Source organism: Magnolia sinica, chromosome 3 (assembly GCF_029962835.1).
Source record: "Magnolia sinica isolate HGM2019 chromosome 3, MsV1, whole genome shotgun sequence".
Taxonomy (NCBI): domain Eukaryota; kingdom Viridiplantae; phylum Streptophyta; class Magnoliopsida; order Magnoliales; family Magnoliaceae; genus Magnolia; species Magnolia sinica.
This window is the reverse complement of record NC_080575.1, coordinates 11,137,970-11,163,663: the sequence shown is the minus strand read 5'-3', so window position 1 is coordinate 11,163,663 and position 25,694 is coordinate 11,137,970. Positions and strand designations below refer to the sequence as shown.

The 25,694-nt window shown below is 40.8% G+C and overlaps 1 protein-coding gene across 1 annotated transcript; it reads left to right on the top strand.

The window, feature by feature from the left end:
• Nucleotides 1–1,100: 1,100 nt before the first annotated feature.
• LOC131239503 (uncharacterized) lies at nt 1,101–24,225 on the top strand. The gene is made up of 7 exons (XM_058237235.1): nt 1,101–1,558; nt 9,829–10,015; nt 10,132–10,382; nt 11,997–12,111; nt 16,177–16,269; nt 22,031–22,174; nt 23,765–24,225. The coding sequence occupies exons 1-7, from the start codon at nt 1,185–1,187 to the stop codon at nt 23,879–23,881; spliced, it is 1,281 nt and encodes a 426-aa protein (XP_058093218.1). The 5' UTR covers nt 1,101–1,184; the 3' UTR covers nt 23,882–24,225.
• Nucleotides 24,226–25,694: the final 1,469 nt, after the last annotated feature.

The following is a 25,694-nucleotide window of genomic DNA, read 5'->3' as shown; positions in this document are numbered from 1 at the left end:
GCTTGAGTGTTAAAATCTTCTTGGCGGTATAGAAGTTTTGAATCAAGCTGATATCTGTGTTTTTCCTTCGTACATATTTGTGTAACTTTATTAACAAGTTGGATGACAAATAAACATGGCCGTGGGCCGTATTTTATGAACAAGTTAGATGACAAATAAACATTACTGTGGGACCTACTTTATGAACAAGTTAGATGACAAATAAACATTACTGTGGGCTGTGGGAAGGTTTCAATGGTGGACGTCATTATCCCCACTTTTTCCTTTAATGTGGTTCACTTGAGCTTTGGATATACTTCAATTTTGGAATCATGTAGTAAAATAATCTGTTAAAACCGATGGACGGTGTGGATAAGACACATACATCACCCGTGACCCCACAGAGTTTACTCAGTACGGAATCCACTCTCACGGCTTACTTTAGTTTTGAACGTTCTGTTAGCCCGATTTCTTTCGATCTCAACCACTGAGATTATACATGACCTTGTCCTGCATCAGAAATACCTGATCATTTCTGACATGGATGGCATCTGCTTTTTTAGGAATCTTGCATGCGTGTCTCCCCTAAGTGTGACGTGACTGCAACCACACTTCGTTTGCAAGCAACCGTGCCGAAAAAAATTCGTAAAGGCAGAAATGGAGGAATATCCATGACATCCACACCGTCCATCAGGCGTGTTGCCCCGTGTTCACCCTCAATCCAAAGATCAGCTGGATCCAACAACTCCTGTAGGCCACACCATATAGAACCAGTAGGATTGAGAGGAGCCCACCATTTGCGTATACATGCCATCTGATCCATTCATGCAACGTGTCTCACAAGGATTAAAACACCCCATATAATTCACGCCATTTCAAAACTAAAGTGGGCCACACCATGCAAATATAAAGGTTTTAGGAAGATTTTACATTATTTCCAATTGTGTGGCCCACCTGAGTTTTTAATGGCCTTGATGTTTTGAGATCAACGTAAAAAGCTAGTTTACTCACCTAATGGACGTGGTGGATCTCATGCAAATATAGCAGTTCTCCCAAAGTTAGAGGTGGGCACGCTTCTGATGTTCAAAGCGGGATTTCAAAAGTGCGAACTGTAGTAGTGCTCTTCCGATTTGCCCTTCTCTCTCTCGATAGCAAACGGAGCCGAGGGACGACGCTTGGATAGGCGGTGGGTGCGCAGGATACCGATGGCGCCTGTAGATACGCGGCGTCCGTACAAGAGGGCAGCTATCTCCGACCAGCAGAAGCGCCGAGAGCTCGCTCTGCTCCGCCAGGTCCAACAACGCCGGGACGCCCAGCAACATGCGCGCACGTTAGCATCCTCCGTCATCTCTCTCCAAAACCAGGACCCCGAACCTGTCACTGAGCCGCAGTTGGAACCGGAAACGGAACCCGGACCCGAACACGAACACGAACCGGTATCCGAACCCCTGTCTAGGGATCTCGACGTCGTCCAGGCCTCCAAGCAGCTGCGAGGCTCGGCAGCTCGCCGATGGTTTGCGCGCCAGCTCATGCTCCCAGAATGGATGATCGACATCCCGCCTCGATTGGATCGTGATTGGTTTGGTTTTTCACTCTCTTTCTTTGTTTTTCTCTTTGATTTGTTGTTTTGGTGTCATCATTGCTGCTGCTGCTGTTGTCATTTGGTGTGAATTTGTACGAATAGTGAAAGTAATTACTGTCCACATGCAACTCTACACGGACATCCAATCCTTGCATCAAGTGGGCCCCACTATTTGGTTGATCTTGTTGATCGAGTGCCTTTAATCCTAGTGCAGAGAAGACCTCTGTCAGTTCGACCTATGTCTTCTCCGGTCCGACCGAATTTGTGGTTGATTCTCAGATTGCACGCTGTCCACTTTTGCACGTTTTTGGTTCGACCAATGTGTGTGTTGGTTTTTGTCAGTTTGATTGAAGGTCCCATCGGTCTGATCGACGGAACATGAAAGTTTGAGTAAGTGCGGGTTTTATTTCCTGATTTTGCACAGGAGTGTATAAATACTCTCCTAATTGCGTACGGGGTAAGAACCAGAGTGTAGAAATGAGGGTTTTGGAGCCTAGCGCGAATACTCAAGGGTTTTGAAGGGAAAGCTAGGGTTTCTACTATAAGTTGTTCCATCTCTTGTAACCTTCTTCTGATTATAGTGGATTGATCGTCGCTTTGTGCCGTGGTTTTTTCCTGCAAGAGTTTTCTACGTTAAAACTCGTGTGTTCTCTGTATTTGCTTGGATTTTTCGTTCTCTATTTCTTGTTTGAATTTGATATGAGGTTGCTTCTGTTCCCAACAAGTTGTATCAAAGCGTAAGTTGGGGTATTAGTTTAAATATGGAGACATAGCATTGAGGGGATCGAATGTAAAATTTGAGACTGAGAAGTTCACGTGCAAAAAACAACTTTGAACTATGGAGGTTGAAGATGAAAGCCCTCATAGTTCAGCAGGGGTTGTAGCATGCACTCCTTAGGAAATCGCATCGTCCAAAATTTATAAAGGAAGAAAATTGGGATGAACTTGATTAGAGGGCGATTAACTTAATCCAATTGTGCTTGGCCAATGAAGTCCTTTACAATGTCATCGATGCTACGACTACTACGGGCTTATGAGCAAAGTTGGAGAGCATCTACATGACGGAGTCGCTCACCAATTGTCTATATATGAAGAGACAATTGTACACTCTAAAGATGGCGGAAAGGTCGGATCTCTTTGAGCACACTAACGTCTTCAACAAGTTGGTTTGTAAGTTGACAAGCGTGGAAGTTAAGATCGATGAAGAGGACAAAACCCTTATTTTGTTGACATCTCTCCTAAAGTCTTATGAGTACTGGTTGATACGCTTTGCTATGGTAGGGATACCTTGGACGTCGAGATCGTTATCTCAACCCTTCAGTCGAAGCAGTTGAGAAAGAATAACGGATGCGAAGATACTTTTATGGATGCATTGTTTGCTCGGGAAAGACCGTCTGAGTGAGACAAGAGGAAGTCGCGATTTAGATCCAAGTTGAAAGGCAAATGCAAGTTGAAGTGCTGGAATTGTCAGAGGATGTGACATACGAAGGACTGTTAATATCCCAAAACTTGGAAGAAGGAGATATCAGATGATTCGCCAAAGGAAGCCAATTCAGCCGAATTTGGTGAAGGATCGGTTACCTCCATCATGAGTGAATTTTGAGTACGGGGGCATTGTACCATAGTCCATATGTGTCCTTATCAGAGTTGGTTCACCACATATAGCGAGTATGATAGTGGCTTGGTTCTTATGGGGAATGATCATGTATGTAAGATGGTCAGAATTGGTTCGGTTCGCATCAGAATGTTTGATGGGATGAAACGTAGTCTAACTGATGTAAGGCACATTTCGGATTTGAAGAAGAATCTGATCTCTCTGGGAGCTCTAGATGCACTTGGGTGCACGTTTACCGTTTATGGAGGTGTCCTGAAGGTTTCAAAAGGGGCACTCACAATTATAAAATCACAGAAGAATGAAAATCTTTACAAGTTGATTGGGAATACTATATCGGATGGAGCTGCAGCGTTTGTAGCGGAGTCCACGTTGGCACGTTTGTGGCATGTATGCCTAGGCCACATGAGCGAGCGAGATATGAAGGTATTTCTAGATCGTCATTTAATTCCTAAATTTAAAAGTTTTGATTTAGATATATGTGAGCATTGCATATATGTGAAACAATCAAAGTTACGCTTTAAAACCGGGAAGCATGCTAGTAAAGGTTAGCTGGACTATGTGCATTCTGATGTGTGGGGGTTGTCGTCTGTTGTTTCTGAAGGAGGGTCATCATACTTTATTATATTCATTGACGACTTCTCTAGGAAGGTTTGGGTTTACTTTCTGAAGCATAAATTTGATGTTTTCTCTACTTTCAAGACCTAAAAGGCAATTGTTGAAAATCAGATAGGGCAGAAAGTGAAAATTCTGAGGACAGATAACGGCGGTGAATTTACTTTGATGGAATTTAATCAATACTGCAAGAGTATGGGGATAGTGAGGCATAATGCAGTGAGGCCCACACCAGAGTAGAATGGTACGACTGAACGTATGAATCAGACTCTTTTGGAAAGGACTTAGAGTATGTCGAGTGATTTTGGGTTAGGCAAGGAGCTATGGGCTGAAATCGTCTCTACGACTTGTTATGTGGTAAATCGATCTCCCTCTACAACCATTATTACAAAATTCTAGAAGAAGTATGGAGTGGTCAGGTAGTTGATTAATCGGGACTGCAGATATTTGGTTGTGATGCTTACTCTTATGTATCATCAATTGACATAAGCTAGAGCAAATGGCTAAAAAGTGTATTTTTGTCGGCTATGGTGATGGGGTGAAAGGTTATACATTGCATGACCAAGTTTCATGAAAAATCATATTTAGCTAGGAGGTCAAGTTTGATGAATGTTCCTTGTTTCGGAAGGATGAACACAGAGAAATAGAAAAACCAGTTATTGATATTGAAATAGACAAAGGTGAAACACTTGAAGAACTTAAGCTGCAGGTAGAGGTACAGAAAGAGGCAGAGCAGTTACCCGTTAGAAGAAATCCATGAAGGGATTGCAAATTACCGTTGAGATACGTGGATAATTCACACATTGCATTTACTGTCATTACAGATGATAGGGATTCATCTACTTTTCAGAAAGCACTAAAAGACAGATGTAGAGAAGTGGATGATAGCTATGCATGATGAGATGAGCTCTCTATATAAAAATGAAACATGGTAGTTGATGGAGTTGCCCGTTGGGCGGAAAGCGATCGATTGCAAGTGGATTTACTGGAAGAACTTGGATGGGTACAAGGCTAGATGAGGAGTGAATGGTTATGCTCAAAAGGAGGGTGTCGACTTCAGTGAGATATTCACGCTAGTGGTAAAGCAAGTATTTATTATATTTGTATTGGCTTTGGTTGTCCAATATAATCTGAAACTAAAATAGTTAGATGTGAAAACTACGTTTCTACATGGGGAACTAAACGAGCAAATTTACATGAAGCAACCTGAAGGGTTCGAGGTGCAGAGAAAGGAGAATTTAGTTTGCAGGTTAAAGAGGCTGTTGTACGGCCTGAGATAGTCGCCTAGGCAGTGGTATAAGAAATTTGATTCTTTCACATTGAGTTAGTGGTTTATTAGAAGTAAATTTGATCAATGTGTCTATTTTAGAGCACTAAGTGACATGGAATTCATTATTCTGGTGTTGTATGTTGACGATATGCTTATGGCCAGTCATAACATGTCTGAAATCAACATATTGAAAGTTCAGTTATCTAGGACATTTGAGATGAAAGATTTGGAGGCTGTAAAGAAGATTCTCGGCATCGATATCAACAGAGATAGGAAAAGGAGCAGGCTATGGTTATCTCAGGAATATCTTGAGAAGGTCTTAGTCAAGTTTGGACTAGAAAAGGCAAAACCGGTTATCACTCCTCACACTGCTCATTTTCGGCTTTATTTGAAATTATAACCTACGTCAAATGAAGAAAAGCGGTATATGTCTTGTGTGCCCTACTCGAGCGCAATTGGTAGTCTTATATATGCCATGGTCTGTATTAGATCGGATGTTTCACATATGGTTGGTGTTGTGAGTAGATATATGTCAAACTTGGGCAAGTAACTTTGGGAAGCAATGAAATGACATACGAGGTAACATGGATTACGTCTTGGTTTTTAGAAATTCTGAGGAGAAACTCGTAGGCTATGCGGATGCGAATTACGCAAGGAATATGGATAATAGAAGGTTGATTTTTGGTTACTTGTTTGTGTTAGCGAGTGGAGCTATTAGTAGGATGTCGAAGCTTCAGTCTGTGGTTGCACTTTCCACAACTGATGCTAAATACATGGCAATAACGGAAACATTCAAGGAAGCTGTTTGGTCGAAAGGAATGATCAATGAGTTGGTGCCTCGGTACGAAATCATGCCTGTGTATTGTGACCACGAGAGCGCAATGAATCTGGCGAAGAACTCGGTGTATCACTCTTGGACTAAACACATTGATGTTCATCATCACTTTATCTGGCAGATGCTAGAGGAAGGAGATGTCACTCTTGAGAAGATTCACACTATCGAGAATCTGACGGACATGCTTACGAAGGTTGTTCCTACAGAGAAGTTCAAGTTTTGCTTGACTTCTCTGGTCTTGGCAAAGAAGAAATGAAAACGGAGTGTGCATGAAGTGATAATGACGTTATTTTGAAGATGATTAGAGATGGCAGTAGCAACGTGGAGCAGAGGAGATGGAGGATTAAAGCCATGGTGGAGATTGTTGTTCGAGTGCATTTAATCTTAGTGCAAAGAAGACCTCTGTCGATCGATTTATGTCTTGTTTGGTCCGACTGAATTTGTGGTTGAATCTTAGATTGCACGTTGTCCACTTTTGCACATTTTCAGTTCGACCGGTGTGTGTGTGTCAGTTCCTGTCAGTCCGATTGAAGGTCCCTTAGGTCCGATCGACGAAACACGTAAGTTTGAGTAAGTGTGGGTTTTATTTCCTAATCTTGTATGGAAGTGCATAAATACCCTCCTAATTTTGATTAGGGTTAGAGCCAGATTGTAGAAACGATGGTTTTGGAGCCTAGCATGAATACTCAAGGGTTTTGAAGGGAAAGCTAGGGTTTCTAATATAAGTTGTTCCATTTCTTGTAACCTTCTTCTGATTATAATGGATTGATCGTTACTTTGTGTTGTGGTTTTTTCCTGTAAGGATTTTGCATAAAACTCGTGTGTTCTATGTGTTTACTTGGATTTTTCTTTCTTTATTGCTTGTTTGATTCTTATTTGAGGTTGCTTCCGCTCCCAATAAGATTTTACCAGAGATTGGGCTAGTTCACTGATACTTGGGGTTGGTAATGGGCTAGGCGGCGTGAACCTGTAGTACTAACACCTAGAGCTCTAAACTTGGCTGGGCCAGGTCTAGTGATGAATGGCCCCACTCGTTTCGTTGGCCCAATCCAAATTGTCAGTGGGCAACTGTTATAAAAAACGATTGGATGGTTCAAAGACTTGTATGCAGTTCCCGTTCAATGCTCATGTTTGGTTGAAAGATATCATCGGATATAGGGGTCATATTTTGATGATCCATATTTTTTATATGATGTGACTTCTCATGGATGGAGGATGCCCCCAAAGAATTGATTGTTTAACTCTTTTCCTTACAAGGCCAACCCTGGCCCGGTCTAACCCTATGTTGCTGGGGCTTAGGGACTAGGGCCGGGCTAGGGCCAACCCTAGCGCGTCCCTAGCCCAACCCATTGCTACCCCTGCTACCCTCTATTGGGTAATGCCATGTATGATGCAAGATCCTTGGAGATTTTTACGATTTGTGATTTGCATGCAATAACAAAGAATGTATTATTGATCCCTGCATGAGGAACCGCACGTGTGTCCATGCGAATAATTCAAATGTGTTGCGCTTTAAGATGGATGGTGATACATGCTGCAATGTGGCACATTGGCACACGTGTGGCGCTTTAAGATGGATTTTGATACATGTTGTATGGCACATTAGCACATGTGGGGCACTTGAATATGGATAGTTGCACATGTGGAGCACGTAGAAGATGGGTGTTGGCATGTGTGACTACCATGTGGGGCACTTTATAAAAAAAAGGGTCATTTCATCTCAATTCCCTCAATTTCTTGGAAATAACGTTTCTCAAGTCTAGAAGGAACAAAGAATGAGCATTTTTTAGGAAATGAGAGGGAAATGGAAATAGTGTTTCCAATAAATTTACAAAAACAAACAACGGAAATGCTATTTTCACGGCAATGATGTTTCCTCAATTTATATTCCAATGAATCCTAACAGGCTCTAAACTACTTTAATTACAAAAAGAAGATAAAAAAAAGAAAAAAATGCATGAACTATCTTGATTTCACTTGGTGCGATTAAACCCCCTCAAAAATAGAAGAGGGGGAGGGGGGTTAAGACTAGGGCTATTGAGTTTTGTAGAAATAGCTTGATGAAAACATTGCTCTAGCCAAGTAGAGATCCTTGGAGACTTGGAAAGGAGAAGAAGAAGAAGAAGTAAACCAAGACCCCAAGTCCAATATTATGCCCTCTAGAAGATCAAGATATCAAACTACAACTTCATCAATATAATCGTAGGAGCATTATCTCTAGACCTAAAAGTCTAACTAGAGATGCCCTAATTAGTGGAATTATCACCAATCAAGTTTCCCTTTAACATAATGAGGTTGGACATGGTAGCAATAGGCTCTCATGTCACTATTTGGTAGCCTATTTTCCAATTTCAACAATTTAAACTGTAGTTACCTTTCTGTCAACACTTCCATTGTGGATATCCTTCGGTTGTACAAAATCTTCTTGACAAAAACCAAGAAACAATATGAGTGTGATTATTTTCTCCGTGTTCTAAGAAAACGTTATAAAGGTTGATATAACTAATGCCATACTCGTAATAGCCCCAAAATGTTATGGTATGTGAAAATGAAATAATGACCCTTATTTACAAAAAAAATGAAAAACCATTTTTTACCATGGCCACTAGTGAAAACATTACATTGCATGTTGAACATTATAATGACTACTAGGCAATTCAGGCATTCCCCTCCCCTCCCCCCCTTCCTTTTTTTTTTTTTTTTTCCTTTGTTCTTTTGCTCTGGCAGAGACAATATAGTGTGTGTAGTGTTCGAATTATCTCCGATATTTTCAAAATATCTCCAATATTATCTTAATCTCTAGCTCAATGATACAGATAACACTGGTAGCGATACCGATAACGTTGGTAGTATCAGAAATTTCAGGTATTAGCAATGTATCGCTACGTATCGCCAACGTATCAATATTGCAATGTAATCATCAATATTTTCAACTATGTAAATTCTAGGTGTCGCTTGTATTGCCAATGCATCAATATCGCCAATGTATCGCCAATATTTTCGACTATGTAAATTCTAGGTAATGCTTGTATCATAAACATATTGATGATATTTCAATAATATCGCCAACGTATTGATATCATCAAAAATTTGTTTATTAGAAAAAAAATTATTTCAAATTTTTTTTCCTGGGCACATGGTTGTATGTAGTGTTAAATTCGTCATTGATAATATTGATAATATTTCGATATTATCGATATCACAACATGCGAGATATTGAGACCACAATATTTCGTTTCCTTTCCATTTGTTAATGATTTCTTGGTGAAGTATCATGTGTTGTTGATATTTTGCAATATAGATGGATGTTTGGATGGAAGGTTGGATGGTTAAATAGGCCGGAGGGGATGATTGGACTGATTTCTTACAACAGCACATGCTTTTGAGGCCCCATTAAATGGAACCTTATTATGTTTGCATTCTTTTTGCAAATTTTTATTTATTTATTATTATTATTATTATTTTAATTTCTAAATATGCAAATATATACATTTTAACATCTTTTGAAGCCTCGCTGAAAATTCCAACGTTTTCCTATGTTTCCTCGCATTTCCGGTTATCAGCGATATTGATATTGTTTCCGTATCCCTAGCCAGCGAAACTTATAGCGATAATGAGACTTTGAACAGTGAGTGTGTGTGAGTGGTCCAGGGGTCAATCCTTGGTAATGTTACCTTTCAAAAAAAGAAAAGAAAAAACAGAAGGGAAAAAAGAGAGAGACATTATAATTATCATTAACGAAAAAGAAGTCATTACAATAGCAATTACCATCACATAGTGAATTGCCCCTTTGCTGTTATATTTGTGTAAATCTGATCTCAAACCCTTGTTTTCTTGGATATTGTAATTTCTGTGACATGTTTTCTATATTGTATGAAAGATTCTATTTAGTTATGTGGATCCATTGTGTCTAAGTACAAGATGAACTTCTGTAGGTATGTCTTTCCAAGGCCTTCTGGGAAGCGGTGTTTTGTGGTCTCTTCTAATGGGACGACAGTTAGTAGGCTTCGGAATGGTTCTATATTGCATCATTTTCCATCTGCTCTTCCCAGTGGTGCGAGGACCAAAGATATTTCGGGTCCTGCACACTCTTTTTGTATCCTGGATTGCATTTTTCATGAGGTGAGATATCTTGTTTCACGCATCACACTGTGAAGTTATGATGTTTGGCCTTGAGTTTCCAATATTATATGCAAATCTATTTTTCAACTGATTGTGGTATAGGTGGTGACCTGCAGCCAGATCAAACTTACTATGTGATTGATATGGTTTGTTGGCGAGGGTATCCATTACATGATTGCAGTGCTGAGTTCAGATTCTTTTGGTTGAACTCCAAGCTTGCTGAAACGGGCGCTTGTAATCCACCGTCTTTGTACCATAAGTACAGATTTAGTGTCGTGCCCATCAACAATTGTGATCTAACAGGTCTGGAGGCAGCATATGCAGGTGCCGTGCCTTATGCAAAGGATGGGCTATTGTTTTACAACAAGTAAGACTGTATTTCTGTTGAATCTTGAATTTTGGACACAGATGATGTAACAATAGAAATTGCTGCCTAGAGCTTTTGCTAAGTGATGGAGATCTCTGCATGTTGGCCACTTGTCATCTGTGTGCATAGATGGTCCCCAGCCTGTAGATGGCCTAGACGAAAATTAGTATGTTCTGCTCATTAGTCGGGCCGCACTTACAGTGAATGTCAACTGTTTCAAATTATTTTAGACTGTTCATTGTGTTGGTACATGTTAGGGCAGCAACTTGGAATCGGGTCGGCCCTAAACCAATTGATCCAACCCTTGTTTGGGTCGGGTTGTCAAGGTCCTTGGATTGGGTTAGGGTTGGGAAAAACTACCCTGATTTGAAATTGGGCTGGGTTCGCATTGAGCAAATTCGTGTCCGGTTAGGTCGGGTTTGGGAATAATCACATGTATTTGGGTCAGGTTAGCTTGGGTCGGTCTGGTCGGGTTACGTCAGGGCTGAGTAGAGAGGAATTTGGGTTGGGCACCTCGGGTTAGAGCTTAGATCGGGTGTGTTGCAGGTTGGGTTGACCCTCAACCGGACCCAACACGCCCGGGTTGCACCCCTAGTACATGTGAACTGGTGAGTTTTCTAGGATGATTCGTGGGCCAGGTCATCTACACAGTGAGCCCCTTGATTGGCACTTGTAAGCTATAGTTGCATGTATAGATGCATATGAAGAGCTTAGCATTTAAGGAATTCAGAATTGGAGTTCATCAGGAAAATAATGAGGGCCTATTCTTTGAAGTATTTAATCATGCACATTAATGCAAATGTCTGGATGAATGTTGACTCAGGACGTGTGTAACAATGTTATTAATATGTTTATGTGGTTCAACGTTGTTCTAATAAGAGACCAACTAATTGTGACCTGGTATCTGGGACTTTCTTACCAGAACCTTGTTTAAAGAGATATGTAGATCTTTCGAACTGAATCTTCTTTGTTCAGTCATACTCTTCTAGGATGCAACTATGGTTCGATTCAACTGGAACCCGATTGACCCAACCCAGAATGAGATTTAGGGTCTTCAGGTCCGGTTAGGGTCGGAAAAACTCCGATTTGGAATCTTGTTGTGTTCGGGTTGAGCAAATTTGGGTTAGGTTAGGTTGGGACTTGGGAATAATCATGTATTCAGGTCAGGTCAGTCAGGTTGGGTCAGTTTAGGGTTGAGTGTAGAGGAATTCAGGCTGGGTACCTTGAGTTGGAATTCACGTCGGGTTGGGTTGTGGTGGGTTGGGTCCTCTTGAGGTAGGCTTGGGCTCGGGTTGACACTCAAACAACCCAACTTGTCTAAGTTGCTCCTGCATTGTCTTCCAAGTTTTTTATCTTGTACAAACTAACATAAATTTCATCTTTAAGAATAGGTTTGTGTCAAGAGTGCTTTGTTTCTAGTACATATCCCAATTCAAATGCATCAAACATTTACTTTGAAAAATCTGAATTTTATGATTTTAGAATCATTGTGGCCTTGCCAAATCTTTTGGAACTTCACTGAATTTGCTTTGACAGCATATGCTTAACATGCTTTCCTCTCTTTTGATGATTTTTTTGGTTCTGCTAACGTTGTTTTGATTGTTCCTTCCTCAGGCATGCCCATTATCAAACTGGTAATACACCACTAGCACTAGTCTGGAAGGATGAAAACTGTAGCCAATATGTTCTTGATACAGACAGTAAAGGACAAGTTCCATCTCAGCAACATGTATGTTTTTACGTCATTTCCTTTTCCACTTCTAAATTGAGGTATGCTACTTACAAGTTACAATAACCTATCTGCAAACTCCCTGCAAAATGCCAACATGGCATTCACGTGAGATACACAATGTTCATCAGGTATGGCCCATGTTGAAACTGAGCCCTGGCGGAAAAAAATCAGGCCAGACCAAAAATTGGGCTGTTCCAATCTCGACGTGGGCTGTGTGTATGTGAAAAATGGACAGAAATGGAAAGTCAATGGTCCACACTCGAAAGGACACATATGGCACACCAGATGAGTGGAACATACCTCATTTTGGGCTAAGCCACAGTCACCTTGGGAACCCCTGTTGAACAATCCAGACCGTTCACAGATGTGCTGGTGCTGTAGTGCAATATTAGCTTGTATGGGGTGCCCATGTTTGGTATTTACAGGATTTTTGCTTGAAAGTAGCATTTGCTTTCTTTTTTTCTTTTCTTTTTACCTTTCCAAAAATTGTAGTATTTTCTTTTTTAGTTTACTGAGTGATTAGCTTGTATGGGGTGCCCGTGTTTGGTATTTACAGGATTTGTGCTTGAAAGTAGCATTTGCTTTCTTTTTTCTTTTTACCTTTAAAAAAAAATATAGTATTTTCTTTTTTAGTTTACCGAGTGGTGCACTAGGGCTGCACACCTCTTAAAAAGCTTTTGTGTTGATCTTTCAACTCCTTGGAAACATTTATTTCCTATTATCAATCTCTATGGGATTGAAATACTGTAGGAAACTTAGCCTCTCAAACAGTCGCTTCTAGAAACTGTTACCCAGATTTTCTGAGAATGAATCTGTCAATTGTGGATTTTGAATAAGACTGGACAAATTTGCCAACACAGAAAGATGAAAACAGTAAAGGCCCATGGACCAGATGGTGTACCAATAGAGGTGTGTATGGAAGATACCGGGTTATTTTGGTTGACAAAGTTGTTCCACAAGATTGTAAGATCAAAGAAAATGCCAAATGAATGGAGGAAACATACGGTGGTACCTATTTATAAGAATAAATGAAACATGCATAGTTGCACTAACTATCGTGAGATCCATTCTATGAAACTTTCGGTGAGAGTGATTAAGCAAAGACTAAGGCATGAGATGAATGTATCAGAAAATCAGCTTGGTTTCATGCCTGGGAGGTCTACCACTGAAGCTATTTTCTCACTTAGAGAATTGATTGAGAAATACAAGGAGAGGATGAAGATCTCCACATGGTCTTTATTGACTTAGAGAAAGCTTATGATATAGTCCCTAGAGAGTTAATCTGGTGGGTGCTGGGGAAAGAGGAGTTTCAAGAGGATATAATGATATGATTACGGATATGGATGAGGGAGCGGTAACAAATGTGAGGACCACTAGTGGAGAGACAAGTGAGTTCCCAATTATTGTTGGCTTGCACTAGAGGTTGGCATTGAGCCTGTATTTTTTCGCATTGTTTATGAACGAACTAACGAGGCATTTATAGGTAGAGATCCCATGGTGTATTTTTTTTTTGGTAAATGCTATAGTTTTGATTGACAAGACAAGGGAGTGCGTAAAGAAGGCTTAAACACAAAGTTGGAATTATTGAGGGTGCTTTAGAATCTAAAGGATTTAAAATTAGATGGACTAAAACAAAGTATGTGGAGGGCAATTTATTAACAATAGAAGTGCGACGAGGAGTTAGTTAAGATTGCTGACCAAGAAGTTTCCAAAATGACCACTTTTGATATCTAGGGTCGATAATTCATGAGAGTGGAAAGATCGAGAAGGATGTTGCCCATAGAATTCAAGTATGGTGGAAGAAATGGATATGTGCCTCTGGAGTTTTCTGTGATCGTTGTGAACCACTCAAACTAAATGGAAAATTTTATAGGATAGCTATAAGACCAGCCATGCTTTATGGGACAAAATGTTAGGCAGTAAAGGAACAACATGTTTATAGGATGTGTAGCTGAAGTGAAGATGCTGAGATGGATGAGTGGCAAAACAGGGTAGAATTAGAAATGAATGCATTCAAGGGAGCTTAGGAGTAGCATCGATAGGTAATAAGATGATGGGAAGTAGGCTTAGATGGTTTGGTCATGTGCAACAAAGATCAGGAATTGCGCTGGCTAGGAGTGAGTTGGTACAAGTTGAAGGCTCTAAAAGAGCAAGGGGAAGGCCCAAAAGGACGTGGGTGGAGGTAGTAAGAAAAGACTTGATGATTGATGGTCTCACAGAAGTTGTGGCCCTTGATAGAGTGGAATGGCAGAAAAGGATTCATTTACCCAACCCCAGTTAGCTGGGATAAGGCTTAGATGATGGTGATGATGATCACCCAACGATCTTGAAAAGGTCAAAGAAGAACCTCCACTAGATAGCGTGCAAAAATTGCAATGAATGAATAAATAGTCCCTGGTTCTGCATTCCAAGGGTATAAAATGCGACTGTTGTGAGTAATTGCATGACTTTTCCTCAAATGGTTGATAGTCGGATCTTTCCCACAAGCCGGCCTTATCTACCAGCCTCTGGGTTGGATAGGACTGAGGCTGAGCCCAAGTAACTGGGACAAGTCTATGAGGTTGGCTATGATGATGACAACGATGGTGATTACTTTGGGAAGTGGTACTATATAAGTTGGCCTATTTTGTATTCTTTGAAGAGTGATAATGATTTTATTAAGAAGGCCCCCAGCAAGCTGGAAAGGAAAAGAATACAAAAAGAAAAGGAAGCAAAGGACCCCAACAATGGAAACAAAACAGAAACAGAAAAACGCTTCTAAGCGGACCGCTCCGACAACAAAGCACACGTTCCCATCAGCACTGTGTGAAAGGAATGGGACTGATTGCGAAAGCGTCTTTGGTTCCTTTAGCCCCAAATGGACCACCAAATTACAGGCAGAGTCAGCCTCCAACTCAAAGAAAGGTGCTTGCTCCCTACGCCCCCGTGCCAAGCCCATAGAAGATCCCCCACAGATCCTGGCATTACCCAAGCCACACCTTGGGCTGCTAGGAACCAATCTCAGATTTGCTGAACAAACGGGCAAAAAATAAACAGATGGTCGACCGTTTCTGCATCACGCTTGCAAATGCAGCACATACTTGGAATGATCAAATATCTTTTTTGGAGATTATCGATCATAAGGACCCTCTTTCGCCCAACCAACCATGTGAAAAGCTGCCACTTTCGGAGGGGCTCCATAATACCAGAAGTGATAGGCGTGGCTATCGGTGGAGGTGGAAGAAGAGGCCTGGAACATAGAGTAGAGGGACTTAACTGAAAACCTTCCCGAACGTGAGATTTTGTATGACAGCATGATTTTCTTATTTGAAGCTGTTATGAGTTTTTTCTTGGCATATGAGATTTTCAGGAATAATACAGGTGTACTTCTCCGTCTTCCTTTTTTTTGGAGATGTTCTTATTTTTCCACTCTCTCATGTGCCTCCCCTTGATATCTATTTTTGTTCATTTCTTTGTTTAGAAAATGGAATTCATTTTCAAAAGTCCTTGGATCTTAGTGGCCAATTTATTACAAATACTCCCTGCAGTTGCCTACTTGAGTTCTATTAAGTTCATATGAATGTAGATGTATTAGATTCATTGGCAGCCTACTCATATTGTACTTGTGCTTAATTCTTGAAACTTTTTAGGTGTTGTGGTCTGTGATAGCTGATGCATTCTTGGTTAGTTATGGTTCGTGTGTTTAAAAGCATGACTATTTGTTTGGTGGAATTCCAGTGGCTGCGTTTTTGGGTTATTAGGTTGGAATTATCATTCAGTTTCTGGTCATTTCTTGGCCTTTGGATGTTTGATTATTTTGTTGCTATGATTTTATCGAGTCAAAATTTGGAGCCACATTTTTTCAATTTTGGACAGGCGTGTTGAATTGAGTTTGTTTGTGAGGATGGGAGAGTGCCATTTGGACATTTATTGTTATCCATAAACACTTCTTTCGTAGGTTTCTCACCCTTCCCTACATAGCTAACATAGATTATGGTGTTTCAGTGTTCTTGTTCACTGTATATGTATTGCGAATTTTGAACTGTATGCTTAAATTTGCTGATGTTTTCTTCAAATAATCAGGTGGTTTTGGAATTGCAAGATGACGGAAAAGTCACCACCTCAGATGATCCTCCTGTTGTCTTCAGTTGCTTAGATAGAGAATTCATACAAAAGGTATGGCTTATTTTGCATATAGACGGGTGCATTTTTTAGCCACTGGTAAAGGCAACCTGCATGCTATTGTTAGTGTTCGGTGGATATTGAACCAATACCTATTCATCATCATCCTCATCATCTAAGTACCCAGCTACTTGGTGTCAGTTACACAAATCCTGTTTTCTCTTCTCTCAAGGACCATATTCTCATTTAAACCATAGGTTATGAAATCTTTTCTTACTAACTCTACCCACGTCCTTTCGGGCCTACCCTTTGCCCTTTTAGAGCCTTTAACTTGAACCAACTCAGTTCTTTGTCTCTATTGTGCTGACCAAACCATCTAAGCCTAGTTTTCCTTATCTTTTTACTTGGTGCTACTCCAAGTTACCTTAAGGGCTTGTTTGTTTCACCAATTATACCAGTAAAGGAAATGGGTAAATGATTACAAATTGCTTTGCTCGTTTGGTGAATCGGCTGCATTTGACTGCAATGATGGCATTGGTTACAAATATAGTCAACACCTAATCTACAATTGAGTCTTAATCCGAAAATGTATCACGATCATCCTGTTCGGATGCCGTATATAGTAAAACCAAAAGACCTAAGCTAAAAAACCCCTTAGGTAAAACTGGATCAAGTTTCTTTCCCTTAACGAAGCGGGTACATAGAGAAAGAGAAGAGATCATTGTTTTTTTCTCAAGCATAGCCTTTGAATCCACAAGGAAAGAAAAAAGCTCTAAAAAAGATAAATAAAATTGGTATTATTGATGGAAATATGTTTATAAAGCCCTTTCATATGACTTGTATAAGCCTTAAACCTAAATTCTTAACTTTCCCAAAATTGTAAAATTTCTAAAAATAGCAAACAATTTCGAAACTGAATCACTTTTTCTCATGACTTAAACAAGTCCGTTAAGTAATTATAAGATTCTTGAAACCATAAAATACACAAAAAATAACAAAAACTGTAATTTACTAAAAATAGTTAAATTTGACTTAAATTTTTTTTCAAATTTAACTCCTAAAATGGACTATTTTTGAAAAGCTATTTGAAGGTGTAGACACCCCCTTTTACACTAAGACGGTGGAGACTCCACCGTCTTTACACGGAAACGGTGGAGGTTCCATCGTGTCCGTGCAAAGATGATGGCCTCTCTACCGTTTTGTCTCGATTTTGGCTTTTGCTTGGCTTATGTGCTAGACCAATCCTTGTTTGACACTGATCACGTGATGAGTCAGCATTTCCACCTCAACAGGCTCGGTTGATCTTATCTCTTTCGCAACACTCCCATCAGAGCCTTCAGAGGGCAAAAGAGAGCGAGAGCCCAAAGGCCGAAAGACAGAAAGCCCCCAAAGAGCCTGGGGAGAGTTCTAAGACAGAGACGGGGACTCTGAATCTCTGTCCTCTTGATCTCTTCCAGTCTTTCGATCTCTTTTATTCTATTTCAACTTCAAAGCCAATGCCGTATTCTTGATGTATCCTTTTCCAGTTTGTATATTCCAACCCTCTTGCTTTGAACACCTGGGAAAGTAGGCTCTACTCTGACATCACGTAAAGTATGCTCTACAGTTGTCTCTCTCGAGGATCTTCCATTTAAGAAAACGTGATTTAAAGGAGTAACCAAAAACTGTGTTATATCTTACTGGAAGTTCTTCGAATCTCCTTTGAAAGCGTACAACCTGACAAAGTAGAGACCGTGTTCTTCACAGGTGGGAAGGGGTTCCTAACCCATTCCTTTTTGTAACCTTGACCCTTACCCAGAATTTATGGTGCTGACCTATCCAAGTATCATTTGAGTTGGGAATTCTCCATTTTTCTCGATCTCAGGGCGATTCCACGGATTCTAGCCAACTGTGGATTCTGGAGTCTTTCTTTGGCTAGTGGCGACTCATACAATGCTGACAAGCCATTTTGTCAACCTTGTGAGTGCACAATCAAACCGAGTTTACAAATGAGGCATACCCCCCTAGGGTTTGGCGTCCGAGGATACGAGTAGGTTGCATAAGGTATTATGAACGGTATGGGCATAATTATTAGCTTCTCTTCTCAACCCCTCTTGCGAGGTTCAGGTATGGAGGTCTTAGCTATGGGTTTCACTGGATCTGGATAGACTTCGAGTCCGGGCCTTCAAATGCTACTGCCTGTATCAACCAGGTACCTAAAAACATTAGCATTCTTTTCTCAACCTGATGCAGGACAATTAACCACTTGTTCTAAAAGCTCGAACTATTAGAGCATGGCGAATTAATCCCTTTATCTCATAGCCCAGGCCCAACATCTCATGGGTTAAGACCTTGGTTGAACCCCCCTCGTGGACCCTAAATCACATGGGTACCGCCTCACACGGGCCGCCCCACCCCAAGTGTGTCCCCGCATCCCATAGGCTACCCCACTCGAGCCCGGTGTGAAATGTGCATTAATCACCCCCGGTGAGGAGTCTCGAACACGAGACCTCCCCCGTGAGCCCTGCCCACCCCGAGTGTGCCCCTGCATCCCACGGGCGACCCCACTAGAGCCCGGTGTGAAAATGCTTCTGCATTAATCACTCTCGGTGAGGAGTCTCGAACACGAGACCTCCCGCTTTGATACTAATTTGATGCAGGACAATTAACCACTTGCTCTAAAAGCTTAAACTGTTAGAGCATGGCGAATTAATCCCTTTGTCTCATAGCCCATGCCCCACATCTCATGGGCTAGGACCTCGGCCGAACCCCCCTCGTGGGCCCCAAATCACATGGGTACTGCCTCACACGGGCCACCCACACTGAGTGTGTCCCCGCATCCCACAGGCTACCCTACTCGAGCCCGGTTTGAAATGCTTATTACTCACCCCCGACAAGGAGTCTCGAACACGAGACCTCCCCTGTGGGCCCCGCCCACCCCGAGTGTGCCCATGCATCCCATAGGCGATCTCGGTCGAGCCCGGTGTGAAAATGCCCCTGCATTAATATTTGATGCAAGACAATTAACCACTTGCTCTAAAAGCTCGAACTGTTAGAGCATGACGAATTAATCCCTTTATCTCATAGCCCAGCTCCACATATCATGGGTTAGGACTTCAACCCAACCTCCCTCGTGGGCCCCAAATTACATGGGTACCACCTCACACGGGCCGCCCCACCCCGATTGTGTCCCCGCATCCCACAGGCTACCCCACTCGAGCCTGGTGTGAAATGCGCATTAATCACCCCCGGTGAGGAGTCTCGAACACGAGACTTCTACCATGGGCCCCACCCACCCTGAGTGTGCCCCTGCATCCCACAGGCGACCCCACTCGAGCCCGGTGTGAAAATGCCCCTGCATTACAACCCCTCTGCAAGGTTCAAGTATGGAGGTCTTAGCTATGGGATTCACTGGATCTAGATAGACTTTGGATCTAGGTCTTCACATGCTATTGCCCGTTTCAACTGAGCATGCAGTAATTTCTAGGTTTACAAAAGACGTATGCTTTATGGTTTGCCGGGTATCCGGATCCCGTCACAATAGAAATATGAGTAAACTTTAGTTCTATATTTATCACAACACACACATATATGCTTTGTGGCTTGCCGGGTATCTAGATCCTGTTACATCAGAAATCCGAGTAAACTCTAGTTTTATATTTATCACACACACACACACACACACACACACACACATCCATCGTTTGGCTCATGCAACCATTAGACGGTCCAACCTAGACCCATAGTGGGTAGCCCGAAAGCGGGGGGAGGGGGTGGGGGTAGGATTTCCCGCCAACATCCATGGAAGGCCAATGGTCTTTGGCATTAACCAAGACGTAGAGCATGTCGATAGCTTTTTAACAACATATAATACATGTGAGATGGATAATTAGACGTAAAGCTATGGTCGTTTGGAGCTATGATGTGCGCTAGACCCTTAGATTGAACTTTCTAACATGATTTCTTTCGATCCTAGCTGTCCATGTGATTGTTCTTGACTTTGGCCTATATCGGACTCCACTTGAAAAATTAAACTTGCTCCCGAGTTTAGAATGGTAGTAACCTATTGACCCGTCTTTGTAGCTAGTCTTCTTTGTCTTCGGTAGTAACTGATGGTGAAATCCTACACATTGGATCAAAATTTTATACTTATGATCGAACTTTAGAAAACTATATCTTACCTTCCAATTCACAATTCTCTGTGTCTGGGGTGTTGATATCCCCACTTTTGCAAGAATAAATTTGCAATTGTGGATTGCCTTAATGTTGAATGTTGATTGCAACTTCATTAGCTACTCAACATCCATTAATCAAGTTGTTGTCGTTGTCGTCAATATTAGCCCTTGATTTGTGCAGTTGGATTGTTGCTTAGAAGGTATAATGATACTAATCTTCATTGAGTTTGCTTAGATGATCAACAAATTGTCCATCTCCTTGGACTTTGAGTCGTCTATATTTATCGATCCGTCAATCCCTTATGTGGATTCATCAAGCAATTTGATAGTAGATTCGTCAAGAGGTACTCCCTTATCTAGACATGTTCACTCTTCTTCTCCGTCCTTAGGAGGCATTTCTTCATCTGCATAGGATCACTCTTTTTGTTCGTCCTTTGATTGGGCAAAACGTATCTGGCTCATAGAGTTCCCTTGCCTCCATAGGGTTGTAGCCTATGATTTGGCATGGGTGTTGTATATGTTGGACCCCGTACTAGTTGATTGCGAGCCAACGAACATATTTGCGATCCATGGCCTAAATCAATCACTTAATTGACTCTATTATCTCTTGCATTGATCGCAAGTTTTCTTGATGAAAAGCTTGCAACATCGCGTTAATAATTACTTGATTCCTCATAGCACCATTTGAAGGATTGTTGCCCCTTGATCTTCTATTGGATGTCATGACTTGAGGAAAGAGATCAGTCTAACACCAACTGGTGTGGCAACCCGATGAAAATCCTCACTCTAGTACCAATTGGTGTGTTGTCTCTGATACCAAATAACGTAGTGGGTGCATGAATAGAAGAGATCGCTGTCTTCTTCTTAATCGTAGCCCTTGAATTTGCCAGGAAAGAGAAAATCTCTAAAAAATAAGTAATAAAATTGATATGATTGATGAAAGTCTATTTACAAAGCTCTTTTGTATGACTTATATAAGCCCTAAACCCTAAATTCGTAACTTGAAATATTAAACTTTCCGAAATTAGTAAATTTTCTGCAAAAAGTAAATGACTTCAAATTGTCTCAAACTTTTTCTCATGACTCAAACAACGACTTTAAACTATTATAGGACCTTGAAACCCTAAAACACTATGAAAATAGCAAAAACTGTAATTTACTTAAAATAGTATAATTAGATTGAAAAAGCTCTAATTTTAACCCAAAATGTCTTATTTTTGGAAAACCATTGAGGGCTAACGGCCTCCGGCATTGGCCAGGACGTAGAGCTCGTCAATAGCTTAGCTTTCTAGCGACATATAATGTGTGTGAAACGGATCACCTGACGCAAAGTTATGACCATTGGAGGCTATACAAAGTTATGACCATCGGAAGCTATAATGCACGCTGGACCCTTGGATCAAACTTTCTAGCCTGACTTCTTTCGATCCTAGCTGTCTGTGTGATTGTCCTTGACTTTCTCATACATCACCCTTACATCTCTAAATTGCATTCGATTGTATCATCTTTGATTGTCAAGCCTTTGACAACATAATAAACAAGCATTCATGAATATGATTCTAGTTTATATTTCACATGTCGTTCTTCTCTTCTTAGCCTTTTCTTCTTATTTGCCTAACTCTTACCTTCAGTTCCAAAACTGATGCTCTTCCACTATACAGTCGGGTTTACGGTCACAAACACTTCTACGCTTTGCCATTGGTGATGGAGGCTTGAGAATTGTAGATGGAAAGCTTGAGATGGCTGATCTACACTTTGTTGGCAAATCCAACCGTGCACGTGCTTTTGCAGATAGTTACTCAAAGGTTGGTAGAGAATGTGCATTGTATTCAATAGAACGTACTTGACTATTTCCCCTTTGTTGATACATTTCACCTTTGTTTTTTAGTAAAGTTTTCGTTACCTTTCAAAATGAAAAAAGAAAAAACTAATGCAATTAGCACTTGAAACCCAGGGGCATTTCATGCTTATGATACCCAGATACATGGATAGAGATATGGACTTGGATATGGGAACTAGTATATGATTCTGTTTCTAAAAAATCCAGGATATGGATATGGCCATGGATATGAGCATTTCATTTATGACATGATATGCATATTTTGTTCATGATGAAATGTTCTACACATTCCATTAAATTTTGATGTATTAAAGAAAAGGGAGCTGTGCTATGCCCACATGCGTGTGCAATAAAGCTCAAGTACCCGCCACAAATGTGCCAGCATGGCATGGTATGAGATCTAATCCATCTATTGGAACGGTACCACTATATTGATGCCCTAGTCCAAGAATCAAGTTAATCCACTGGTGAGGTGGGCCACAGTTTGCACAACGAATGTACTACTCTGAAGAGCTTGGCTGAAAATTTCTAATCCATCCACCTGTTTCCAATATTTTGGACCCTCATGCTGATTGGACCAGATCTTATTTTGCGAAAACATGTAAAAGGTTGGACCAACCTGATGGATGGATTAGATCTCACACGTATGTGTCAGGCTGGCATGTGGCGTGTAAATGATTTTTATCATACTTGCCTGTGTGGTTAGCAAAGCTCTAAACTAGGTACTTAATCTTTCTAACCTGATGAATTTAACATGGTTGTTAATGGGTGCAACTTTTACACTCTCAGGGAACGCATATCATGACTAGAAGGCAATAACTTCGGCAGAAATTCAGAAATAACAAATCTATTATAATAGGATTTAGTTAAAACACAAGTATCCTGGAGTATCCCACTGGTATTGTGTCGTGTTTGACACAATACGTTGGGCATATGCTAGTATCTGGGTATCATAGATATCATCATCATCTAACCCTTATCCCAATTAATTGGGGTCGGCTTATCCAGTCATCATAGATCTCATGAGCAAAAATGTGTCGATGTTAAACAATCTGGCTAAGGGCATATTTGGATACGTGGATTCCATTTGGATTTTGTGGATAATGTAATGATTGCCCAATGGTAAATTTCCACAGTCACCGTAGAAATAGGATTCCAAGAAATGGGGTGCCTGTTTGGATAGCAAATTGAATCCTCTCATTAGGAAACTGCCACCTTGTTCTCGTGCCAGAGAATTCTGGCCATGGACAAGGTAATGATTACTGTGTGGAATTTGCGTATCCAAACAGCCCAACTGTCCTGTCTCTGGAAAACAATTTCCATTTCCGCATGGATTCTGTGATTCCAAACACACTGTAATTGAAAATATAGAAAACTATGTGGTGAGAATGGTTTTTTTTCTTTTTTTTTGGTTTTTTTTAATTATTATCATTATTTAAATAACATTAACTACTCAATTTCATTTTATGCACCCGCCTTGTGGAGTGACCTTGTTTCAATTTCAATGGTCATTTTAAAAAAAATGGAAGTAATCTGTCACGGATTAATCTTGCAGGTTCTGTTCCAGTATACCGCTCGACATTCTCCTCTTAGGATTGAGGATCTGGTTGCATCCATTAATTCTTCTCAAGATCTTGGTAGTGAAACCATGGATGTTGAGATGGTTGAGTGATGGCAGTAATCGCGTTAATCATGACTGCTGATGAAATGAAGATGATGATGGTGGTTCTATTCATTTCAGATCCTACTAGACGGCAGATAACTATTCCCATCTTGAGAGTTAAATGGCGCCAGCGTTTCATGAAGATGAGTAATCGGTAAGTTTTGTACTTGATTTATAGCTAACAAGAGTTTGAAATATTGGCTAGTATCTAATATGTAAAACATCAGGCACTGGCCAATATTGTACAATAAAGAAAGTCAGGTATCTGTTGATAGTAATTAAATAGAAAATGCCAGTGTCATAAACACTGCAGCGTCATGTAATGATAATACCCATATTGGCTTGAGATTGTATGCTTACTTTCTTATCTCTATTTTATGCAATGCAAGTAGCCATTGGCAAAAATGTTTCCTGCAATTATTTTTTGGATTTGCTAAAACTTTGCCTTTGGAAAGGACATCTGAAAGGGGTTTTACATAGGGGTGTACACGAGTCGATCCGAGTCGAACTGGGCTCAACCCGGCCCGGCCCGATCACCGGGCCAACATGTCCAGCCCGAACTCAGCCCGGTCAGCAATCGGGCCAAAAAATCTAACTAATCAGGACATTATAATTCAAGTTATACGTCTGTGAGGTGGATGAGTCACTGTCACTTCAAAGATGGGCGGTGAATTATCCCAGAAGGGTAAAGGGGAAAGGGACGGGTAGGGTTTTGAATATATATATAGACACACACACACACACACACACACACACCACTTGACCGAGTCGAGCCGGGTCGGGTCAAGTCAAGCGAGTTAACCGGGCTAGCCCGGTTCGTGTACAGCCCTAGTTTTACATATTTCTTAGAGGGTATTTATGGTATTTACCGCGTATTCCTATATGCTAGATGAATTCATGTTTCAGTCCAAGAAAGAAGGCTAGATGCCTACAATGATTTGTCATCATTTTTAAAATGCTGGCGACTTATCTCCTCACAATTGGGACTCTAGTATGGCTAGCTACACCGCCCAAATTGGGGTCGCATTGTGGATGAAGCATTTCTCTAAAATCACAGCAATCATGTAGTTCTAACCATCCAATTCATGGCTATCAAATGGATGGTTAAAGTACACTAGTGATTGGTCCAAATTCCAAGGGCAAGATGAGATGGTAAATATCATGTTCTTAGTGCAATTTTAGGCTGTGCTCCATCCAATGATTTGGATGGTTTTGATTGCCGTAACAGTATGCCATTGTTGAATGAACTATCATAGGTTAGCCCATCAAAAGATATAGTTTATACAACCACCTTCATCTCCCACAATTTGCAAATCCTCTCTCCTTTCCCACCATTTGCAAAACATTTCCTCCACTAGTGTTAGTTATTGAAGAAAGGTGCTGATTTCTTCATCAGTTCCCATTGTATGATGATTGTTTGAATTATGTGTAGTGAGCACATTCATTCCACAGTATATAATACAAATTGCACCCACGCTCAACCCATGTTCCTGTAAGGTGTGACTTTTAAGTTATCCTGCAACCATGGTCTGCTAAGGTGTGCCTATAACCTATCCTGTCTAGGCATAGGCCTCAAAATCTCTGTCTCTAATCCTGCCTGTATATTCTCTGAGTTGCATTTACTTGTTGCATTGCATCATTCATAATGCTATAATGCTGGCATGGAATTGTTCGGTGCTGATTTAAACCCACATACCGCATTGCATGACGATGGCAATCTAGCTATACCTTGCAGTGCAGAGTCAATTTCATTCTCTCCATGGAATCATCTGTCTTTAGATCTGTGCTTGTAATTTTAATCTCTTTATTTTACTTGTCATCT

What these genes read in the sequence shown, in the direction of transcription:
- LOC131239503 (XM_058237235.1), top strand. Translation starts at nt 1,185, where the DNA reads ATGGCGCCTGTAGATACGCGGCGTCCGTACAAGAGGGCAGCTATCTCC. An exon ending in AAGTTCCATCTCAGCAACAT is followed by an intron (nt 12,112 to 16,176) that starts GTATGTTTTTAC and finishes TCAAATAATCAG; the next exon opens with GTGGTTTTGGAATTGCAAGA. An exon ending in ATAGAGAATTCATACAAAAG is followed by an intron (nt 16,270 to 22,030) that starts GTATGGCTTATT and finishes TCCACTATACAG; the next exon opens with TCGGGTTTACGGTCACAAAC.